The 10,781-nt window shown below is 39.0% G+C and overlaps 1 protein-coding gene across 2 annotated transcripts; it reads left to right on the top strand.

Annotated features, from left to right (window-relative positions):
• Positions 1–1,926: 1,926 nt before the first annotated feature.
• On the top strand, positions 1,927–9,930 carry cep57l1 (centrosomal protein 57, like 1). Of its 2 annotated transcripts, none has more exons than XM_084431983.1 (11): positions 1,927–2,067; positions 2,503–2,653; positions 2,744–2,920; positions 3,024–3,145; positions 3,313–3,423; positions 4,201–4,278; positions 4,402–4,491; positions 4,616–4,672; positions 5,833–6,062; positions 6,184–6,328; positions 9,517–9,930. In XM_084431983.1, exons 1-11 carry the CDS (start codon positions 2,047–2,049, stop codon positions 9,739–9,741), a joined length of 1,407 nt encoding a protein of 468 aa, XP_084288109.1. In that variant the 5' UTR covers positions 1,927–2,046; the 3' UTR covers positions 9,742–9,930. The 2 variants fall into 2 exon arrangements, with proteins under 2 accessions (XP_084288109.1, XP_084288108.1); XM_084431982.1 differs by having other exon boundaries at positions 2,473–2,653.
• Positions 9,931–10,781: the final 851 nt, after the last annotated feature.

Genomic DNA, 10,781 nt, shown 5'->3' with positions numbered 1-10,781 from the left:
GCATATGGCATTGTTGAACATATATTTGATGTCATCTTAACTATAAACTCAATAATTACTATAATACCTACCTGAACCATCTGGAGCAAACATATGCATTTCTTCCTGACGTCTTCATAAGGACACCTTTTGGAGAGCATCAGGACATGGGCAAGAAGAGAGTTGAGATCACTGGACAGGGCATCCGTGGCAGGGGGAGAGGAGGACTGTGGGCCTGGTATCGGCCCGATGTTCTCTATTCTCTTCATCACCTCCTGGTGAATGAGCTCCATCGCTGTGTGTCTGAAGCTCGAGTCTCTACTTCCCAGAGCATCCCACCTTCCCGCAGAGTCTCTCACATCCATCATTGTAACAGTCAGCTATTCTTCAGTTATATACACCTGACAGACTGATCCATGCATAGGACAAAAAAAAGGTGTGCAAATTATTGATATAGCCAAAACCATCCTAAACCAATCTTTCCAGCAAGCTGGCAATGGAATTCTGCAAATCTCTCTAAAAATGTTCCATATTCTTCTAATATAAACAGACCTGCAAATGCGTGGGCATAATCAATGTGCTGAATTAAACAAAAGTTTTAAGTTTTTTCCTGTTGTTTAAACAAAAGGACTGACACAATTTCAAAATGTCTAGGCAAATAATTATGCATAGTTTTTTTTTTTTTTTTTTTTTTTAACCACTAAATATAATATAATATTATACAGTAAACGCATTGTGAAAAAAACAACAACCGTTGAATGACGTTCAATCAAGTTCTGTTATAAGGCAACTCCAGAATATAAGGTTACACCATTAATGAAACCACAGGTATGGTTAGTAATTATTAAGCGCGTACTATTATATTTTTGCGAAACATGTCAGATGAAAATACTTACTAAATTGACATTCTTTCTAGTCGTCTCTGTTCTGCTGCCGTTGAATGAGACCTTCCTGCGCTCTAGCTCTTCAGTCGATTTCAGTCCTTTGCACAGCGGCTTGAGTTAACAATTGATTGACAGGTACCACAGTCCAATAGTGTTCTAGAAAAAAACTGATGGGTGGAGACATACTCGCCATGCACCAATCCAATGATTAGAAAGGCGTTCCTGTCAGGCCGCGCCTCCCAGTACTAGTAAACCGGGAATTGTAGTTCAGAAGGTCGTTAATCTCAACGTTGTCATAGTGGAGCAAATGCAACATAGAACTACAAATACCAATATACACAAAAAAACATTGGTAACTGCAGGGGCCCCGCCACCACTTGTTTATCTCAAAACCCTTATGATTAATGCAAAGCTATCACCAGATATTAATCTTATTCAATGAAAATATGTTAACTAATCGCTAAAACCAGAATAGATGTGACTGTCATTACGCTTTATACTGTATGAGCAATGCACCATTCTTTGTGTTAAATGTTCCTCTGTTGGCATCCTCAGCCTATGATCCTCAGTAAAGATAGACCTAGAAAACAAGTAGAATATTTTGAGTTTGTTGTCAGCCTGACTAATCCAGAAATATTTGTAAGATAAGTGTCAATTTGTGAATTTATTGTTTTGAAATGTAATAACCCTAAACCCTGTCTGTAGAATTACAGCACTGCCAAATCTGTCTCAAAATGATCTATCTATCTATCTATCTATCTATCTATCTATCTATCTATCTATCTATCTATCTATCTATCTATCTATCTTCTGAATGTATATCTGTGTTATTTTTTTTTAACAAGTAAAATAAATAAATAAATTGAAATCAGACAAGTATACAAACAAAACAGGCATCAACTGAACAGTATTAACAAAACCACAACAAAACCACAAAAGGCAGACACAATAATCTTTTTTGACAACAGTATTTGTCTCGAATTTAGAAGCTGTGGTCTTTTTTACAGTCTGCGGGTCATTGTTTGCATGCGGAACCACTGAAGGCGGTAAAAGAAGAGGGAAATTTGAAACTGGGCGGCGCTGTCGGCTACAGCTGTTGTTAACATGACACTCAAAGCTAATTCATATGTACCTAGATGAATACATCATTCATTCTTTTGTGTAACGAAGAAACTGATTCATTATGGATCACTTAGGAGATAAGGTATATATACTTTATGCTGAATTGTCTTATTAAGGCTGTGTTTATTCTTATCGATGTTTACGTTGCCGTTACATAGTCGTTAGCCTTATTAGCTTATTTGTGTATTGATTCGCCTCGAGCAGCAGTTTTGGGTTCGTTACGCGTTTATGCAGACACAGCCATTCAACTAACGGTATTTATCCAGGATATATACCTCATTTGACTGTACTATATCTGTTTGTGTGGCTAACATCCTTTTTTTGTCAATGATTTTGGCTATTTTAAGCAGTGGTTCTCAGGTTTTTATTATTAGGCTATATTTTTTTAACAGCCTTTTTTTTTTAAGATGTTGACTCAGTATTTATAGCTGCATTGTTATCTTTAGTTTGGTTTTTGCTAATCTGCTAATTATTTTACGAATTTCAGAGTTTTAATCTAGACTCCTCGTCTAAACAGAGTTATGTTGGGAGTTTTTACCAGCCTCCAGAGACGCTGTCAAGGCGACTGTACATGAACACAATCACAGATCAACTGGACAGAAAGAGCTCAGGTGTACAGGACATCAGTCCACAGCTTTATCAAAGAGTACCAGATGCCGGAAGTAGAGGTACATTTATTTAGGTCTAATAGATGCTGTATCCAAATATGTAAGACCAAATGTAAAAGTTTCCAAACAACTTTTCCTGCATTTGAGCAGCAGTGATATCAGCCCTGAAAACACTGCAGGAGAAGATGCGACGCTTGGAGTTGGAGAGAGTTCAGGCAGAGAGGAACATCCAACAATTCTCTCATGCTACTCGACACCAGGCGGATGCTTCTGCGCAGAGAGAACCGGAGAACAGCACACGAGAGAATCACCCCACACAGAGGAATGGTAACCGAAAGTGTTGAACAGCAGTTATTGATCTATTCCCAAAGTTCTTGGAAAGTAAAATAGAAAGCATGCACTAAGTAGTCTCTGTTACGTTTCTTTTCAGGGCTGGCTTCCAAGCTTCATTCTGCAGAAAAGCGTTGCTCTCTGCTGGAAAAACAGCTCGATTATATGAGGAAAATGGTGGAGTGTGCAGAGAAAGACAGAATCACTCACGCAGACAGACAGGTGAGCAGGCTGACAAAAGCAAAAGTGCTTGTGCCATAGGCTATATTCCAAGAGCTTAAGTATGCTGTTAATGCTCATCTGGAAAATACATTTTGTGTGGAAACTTTCAAAGCTCCTCTTTATCCCTCTCTCTTTTTTTTCTCCCCTCAACTCTAATTGCTATTTAGGAATCTAAAGAGAGCAAACATACAGACCTACAGATGCAGGTGCAACTCAATAAATTGGAAAGACTGGAAAATGAGTATCTCAAACTCACCAGTACACAGTCTGTGGCTGAGGTACACACACATACCTAGGCTATATGTATTATATTATATTCATAATATAATGATTAAATAATACATGATATAGAAGTTTGGAAACATTACATTTTTTTATGTTTTTGAAAGAAGTATCTTATGCTCACCAGGGCTACATTTATTTAATTTAAAATACAGTAAAAACAGTTATATTGTAAAATATTATTACAAATTAAAATGTTTTCTATTTGAATATATTTTAAGATGTAATTTATTCATGTGATGCAAAGCTGAATTTTCAGCATCATTACTCCAGTCTTCAGTGTCACACAATCCTTCAGAAATCAAATCTAATACGCTGATTTACTGCAACGTTTATCAATGTTGAATTTTTTTTTTTTTTTGCTGCTTAACACATTTGTGAAATCAATGATACCATTCAAACATTTGTGATAAGATTACAAGATTTCTATTTAATAAATGCAAATAAATGCTGTTCATTGAACTTTCTTTTTATCAAATAATCCTGAAAAAAGTACCACCACTTCCATCACCAACATTGATAAAAATAATAAGAAGAAATGTTACCTGAGCAGAAAATCTGCATATTAGAATGATTTCTGAAGGATCATGTGACACTGAAGACTGGAGTATTGGATGCTAAAAATTCAGCTTTGCATCACAGGAATAAATTACATTTTAAAATGTATTCAAATAGAAAACTTTGTATTTGTATTGTATTGGAAAAATTGTAATGTTTCTAAACTTTTAGGACACAGTTTTCTTTTTTTAAACTGTGATGTCTTTCATTTGCAGAGAAAGATTGAGCTCTTAGAACAGAAACTTTTAGAGGAGGAACATGAACGCAAACTTGTGCAGGAGAAAGCAGAGGAGGTAAAACAAAACAAAAAGACTTATAAATCCTTCTAAAAAGATTTATGAATCATGTTAACTTTTCCCTTAGAAAAACATCTTTCATTAAAAAAGCATTTTTGTCGTCTCCTTGACTTTCATCAGTTGCAGCGAGAGCTTGAAAACAATCTCCTCTCCCTTTCTGCTGCGACTCAACCTAAAGGCAAGAAAAAGAAAGGCAAGGCCTCTTGCGAGGTAATAATGCTCTGCAGTAATGTATTGTGAGCACTAGGTGGCAGTATATTTACAGAACAGAACACTACCGATGTAGTCTTTAGTGAGTGGTGTTAATGGTGGTGTTTTTCTTTTCATATGGCAGAAGGTGGAAACTGCCCACGCTCCTAAAGCTAAACACCTCCCATTTGTGGCTGGAACAGTGAGTATGACCTCATCCTGACACAATATATTTATTGGTTATGATTTACAGTTTTAATCATATACAGTGGTCCAAATGTCTGAAATTACTGATGAATATGTATATACATTATATAAAGATAAAGAGATACATGACTGTTCAAACTGGTTTGGGGTCAGTAAGGTGTTTTTATGTTTTATTCTTTAAAATAAATAAGCCATTTCCATCAAGGATGCTCTCAGTGAATCAAAAGTGACAGTAAAGACATCTATAATATATGTTACAAAAGATTTTTATTAGCCTGGAAATCCAGACCTAAATCTAAAAGATTAATGGTCTGGCGTCGACTAATGAAAATCGGCCAGCTCGAGGGGCGGTTTGAAAATCTCACTGCACGCAATTGGATAACACTACGACCAATCACAACATCGCTTAGCTGCCAGCGGAGCTAACTGGAAGATTAGACTCTTACCGTATCCGGTCGGCAAAACAGCAAAAACGCCCTTCTTGCAAAGGAACGATTCGAGCGGCGTCTTCTGTTCCTGTTTAAGATAAAAAGCCAAGTCTAACTCGTTCATTGTAGCGGCCAAAGCCGTTTCAAACAACTGGTGTTCATCCATAGCCATCTTGCAATGTTTACTAATGACTTCGACGTCACAGCGCTGTCGTCATCTCGCCTCTGGCCCGCCTATATCAGATAACCCGATGTGATTGGTGCAGCTCAGATCGAGGGGCATATTTAATGAGCATCATTACTGGACACCAGAGTAACTCGCTGAGCAAATTCAACTTGTGCTCTCGTGAGAACTCTGGATCACCAGGGTAGATTTTTATACTTATTCATTAAGGAATACTGAACATAATTTATCACGATTCACACAAAAATGTTAAGCAGCACTGTTTTCAACATTGATAATAATAAGAAATGTTTCTTGAGCCGCAAATCAACATTAGAATGATTTCTGAAGGATCATGTGACGCTGAAAATGCAGCTTTGCCATCACATCACATCACAATTCAATTATATTAAAATATAAAGTTATTTTTACACAAGAGCTATTACAGCTTTTACTTTTTTTGCCAAAATTTTTAGCTTTGGTTAGCATAAGACTTCTTTCAAAAACATAATATATATATATATATCAGCATGTTTAATGTTAATTTTTCTCTCTCTCTCTCAGTCGACCAGTCCCAGCCACTCAGTCAATGCCAATGTTCAGAGTGTGCTGCACATGATGAAGCACAGAAACCCGCGGCTGTGTGAGAGAGTGAGCGCTCTGCATAAGTCAGGTTCTGAGAACCAACGGGTCCATCGCAGGCCTCCGTCCTCCCCCAGCAAGGTGGCTTCCACAATGGGCGGCCTATCTGAACTTCTGCTCGCCCTTCAGGATGAACTGGGACAGATGAGCTTGTGAGTAAACACCATCCTGACCATGAACAGATCAAGATGAGCTGTTGAAATGTGTTGGCGGGGAGTAATTAGACAGGATTTAAATACTGTTTGTGTGTGTGTGTGTGTGTGTGTGAGACAGTGAACACCAGGAACTGGTCAAACAGATAGACGAGACCATTAAACGAGAGCTTCGTGACGATCTGGAACGAGAGCTGGACTGTCTGGTCAAGAGAATGGAGGAGAAAGCCGCTCAAATCACCAAACTGCGCAAACATCAGCAAACAGTGAGTCTGTAACATTGTTTTTTTTACTAATTATAGTTACAAATTAAGGCCCTTTCACACTGGACGCGATTTTGACGCACGAATAATTCGCGCGATGGTTTTATTTTTCGATCAGTTGTTTGTGTAATGAGTGCTTCCACACCGAACGCGAATGTGCTGCAGCGAAAAAACGACTTTTATTTTATTCACTTCGATGTTAATTTTTTTTTTTACTTTTGCGGCGACAGAAAAGGCTTCAGCCAATCACATACTACAAGGACAACGATTTGAAAGACAATGTGTGGCGTAGCATTGCCAACCAACACGGTTATCACGACTGTGAGTGTGTTGTGTGATAGTTTTAGTCGTTGTATAGTCCTGTGCTGTGTAGGCTAGCAGGCTAAACTACATTTGGGATAGAAAGCTAACACTATTACGTCAAAGATAGAGACAGAGACCGTGTTTACTTTGAACATGTAACAAAATGTAGTGAGACTATGCTGCTTTTAGTATACTATACATTCTTTGTGTGATATCTACAGTTTCTAGTCGAATGATTTTAACTTGTTACACACACACATACACTCACTCGCGCACACACACACACTCGCTCGCTCACTCACTCGCGCACACACACACTCGCTCACTTCGTGTGTTACATGTAATATGTAGTGACATTACAAAACGCACTGTGTGAAGACGCAAAAAACTGCACATAAGCATACTCCCCTTCAGACTCTGTTCTTTAAGATTGGTTGCACCCAAAACCTTATTTTCTGTCTTTTAAAGAAAATGAAAAGCTCGTCTTCACTGGATGATGAAGTGTCCATGTTTTCTCAGCTGTCGGCGCGAAAGTTTTGGAATGTTGAAGCTCTCTGAACGTCACAGATGTCGCAAATTCGCATCGCGGCTGATGTGAATGGTTTTGACACGAACTATTCGCACACGAACTATTCGCTTTTTCGTTTCGCATCCGGTGTGAAAGGGCCTTTACACATTTAATAGTATTTAAATAAAAACATTCCCAACCCTCGTCCGGGAGCACCCCCAACACTGCACATTTTATGCAGGGAACACACCAGAATTTTCTAAGTCATCGCATCGCTGTTCTTCTCACGCTACGTGACAGTCTGGCTTACCATTTAGTTGCTGTTTGAATAGGAAGAATCGCAGACAACTCTGTCTGGTCTACAAACTACGTTTCATAGCCAAACACACACACACACGATGTGATACAGGAAATAACGTAAAATCACACGCGAGACTGGATTTCTTCTTGATGCATGCAGGAAGCTTGTTATCCATGTTTCCTGTGCGCCGATTTGCAGCGATACAGATTTCACGAGTTCACACTTACAAATAAGTCAGATAGAATAAAAGCGTATTCGGCGTGCTGTCCGAGGAGACGGTATTCGGCCCGAACCCAGAGTACTCACTGCTGATGATGTTGCAGGTCTATGACTCCTCCCCCTGAACTTACCCTGTATCTCATTAGCTGTAGGTTGTCACTGATTTAATTCCCAGTGAAAACACATTTCACACTGCATGATTTTGGGTGTGTCTCAATCAGCTCTACCTAGCTCCCAAGCTCATGGATCAGTATATCATGTTCACGAGTTCGTGCACTGGTAAAGGTTCACTACACATCGGGACACTGACGACTCTATATCTGGTGACGTGAAAACGCCCTCATTGTACATCATCACTTCTGGTATTTATGAACAGCAGATCAGCAGAGCTGATATCTTTCTAAAATGACTTGTAAAGTTATTTAAAGTACATTATGATAAATACTTTGCTTGCTAAATACACGTGCAACATTTCATCTGTAAATAAAAGCTAAATGTTAGCTAGATTATGTTCATAACCTGTCTAGTGATGCATGTTTTTGCTGAAATAGATTAAAATAATTTTTAAAACATCTATTGCGTGTCATTGTGTAGTGAGTTGGCTCACGTGATTTAAGTTTTGCACTTCCTTAAAGCTACACTGTGTAAGATTTTCTCCCATCTAGTGGTGAAATAGTTTATGACTACCAACTGAATATTACTTTCTAGCCCCTCCCATTCCGAGGGTGTTTTAACTCCTACGGTGGCCGTATTATTTCAAATCTGCCGGCAGTCGCGAGGTATCTCCCCCTCGCATTCGTCACGGTGCCACTGAGTGTCAAAACGCGAAAGGCGAAGCTTGAATTTCCAGGTATGTCCCTCTTTGGCTAATGTATTTTCAAGATGGAGGCGCAACATGGCTGCCGCCATTCGAGTGACTCGCTCGTATGTATTCTAAATGGCAGATTCTACGCTTACGAGAATACTTGATTAGTTGATAGAAGTAATTACACATTAAAGGAGAACTCCGGTCAATTTTAACATTGAGCTCATTTTTATGTTCAAATAAGTTCATTATGACATAGGTTATGTGATCATAGGTACTAAACCTATGCGCGTGAACTCCACAATCGACTACTGTGGACTTCAATGGATGTAAGGATGTAAATACAGGTATGTGCGCTGGCTGAATAAACATCATTTTTATTAATATCTTTCACATCTACTGCAGTCAGATTCACCCGTGATCACTCAGAAGGAATCACTCACATGACCTGTGCACTTGTAATGACACATCAAGGATGTTAAGAGCCTAAAAGCAGGTTTAAAACTTGCCCCATTGAAGTCAACAGGGTGCAAATTTTAAAACGAGGATAACACGTTGTAGGCAACACTGATTTTTGTCGTTGTTCTCTGTACTGACAGCACTCCAAATGTACAAAAAAATTAGCTCAATGTTAAAATTGACCGGAGTTCTCCTTTAATGAGCACATATCATTTTGAAAGAACAAAGTGTTTTTTGCTAAGAATCAGCTTAAAAAATTACACAGTGTAGCTTTAAGGGAACACCGTGAGCATCGATGCCCCCTGGTTTTCATGGTGCATTGTGGGACTTTTTAGGGTGCGAACCTTTCAGTGCACTGGAAGGATTCTGCGCTTGAGAGACTGCCCTTAAAGTGGCCGACTCTCTGATCAGTGCCCTGACTACTGAACTAAGGAGCTGATCGAGATGCACCCTCTGAGCCACAGACGGGTCCAGATATTTAGCATGCTAAATATTTCACGGGTCTCCAGGACCAGGACTGGGAACCACTGCTATAGCAAATAACCGATACATATCAAGCTGCTCTGTGTCTAAATGTATGTTTTTTGCTCCTGTAGGTTCAGAAACTCTCCCAGCCATCCTGCAGCCCCACGCAGAAGCAGAAGAAGCCACATCGGACCGCCAGTGTAGAGGGCAAACCATTGCCACCATCTCCTGTCCAAGCCTCACCCAGCACGGGACAGAAACAGAGCAGGAGCGGTCATGAGTCCCTGAAGCTCCTCAGAGAGACACAGAAACTGTGTTCTAGCCTCCGCAGACAGGACATCACATGGGAGACATAGTTATATTATCCTGAAACACACATCCAGGGCATAGAAGAGTCATCGCAGTTCAAGAGGACACTGGAATGATGCCCTCAGAAGATCACATCCACATCCATATAGCTTTCAATGACTTTAATGAGCTTAATTGATTTTTATTTCTGTTTTGTTTGAGCAAGTTGTAAATAAAATATCTACGTATGTTTTAAAGCGCAGACCAACTTGGCTTTTTTAATCTGTGGTTTATTAGCAAGCTGATCTCAATTAATTTCCTATGGATACAATTAAATCCCACCCTACGTTTTCTGGTTCGGTATGCCGTTTCACCCAGAAATAAGACAAAATAATAATAGATTTAAATTAACACTTATTTTACACAATGAGTTGAAATGTTGAGGTCGGCTTTATTTGATTTATTTCACCCGAAGTAAGAGAAAATAACACCAGGAAAGGTAGGTCACAAGGGAAAAAAACGAGCATCCTTGCAGCATCAGCTCTTCCTCATATGAGATTTACAGTCAGCTGACACATTGTTTCCTCCACTGTTTCCACAACAAAATGATCCCATTCTCCGACGTATCTTATTACAACCACGCTGTTCACCTTGAGAGCAGATGACAAAAATATGTAAAAAGGGGAACAAAAAGCATTCTAGATGTAACCGGGCAGAAAAGATGGATTCTGTTTTGTTCAGACGGTTTTATTGGATTACGCTCTGGCACAGTACAGATTAAATCAGTATTGCATAAACTCATTTGAATACAGGAAACACTGGCGAACACACACACACACACACGACTGCAATATTATTGATTCTTGGTGATCACAATCCTTGATTCTGGCAATTCTGCATGTTTTTTGTGACATTTTGACTGGTTGTTACTAGGGGTGTAACAATATATCATGTCACAATGTATCGCAATACAAAATACAACAATATGTATCGTGGATAGTGACAATATGTTTTGTGTTTAGTTCACCCAAAATGTAAAATATTGTGTGAGCGAAAAAAAAAAAAAAGTTTACAAAGTTTTAGCATCAGTAACTACTATATAATGTTG

Source organism: Rutilus rutilus, assembly GCF_951802725.1.
Source record: "Rutilus rutilus genome assembly, chromosome: 15".
NCBI classification, from domain to species: Eukaryota; Metazoa; Chordata; class Actinopteri; order Cypriniformes; family Leuciscidae; genus Rutilus; species Rutilus rutilus.
This window is presented reverse-complemented; position numbering and strand designations above follow the sequence as displayed.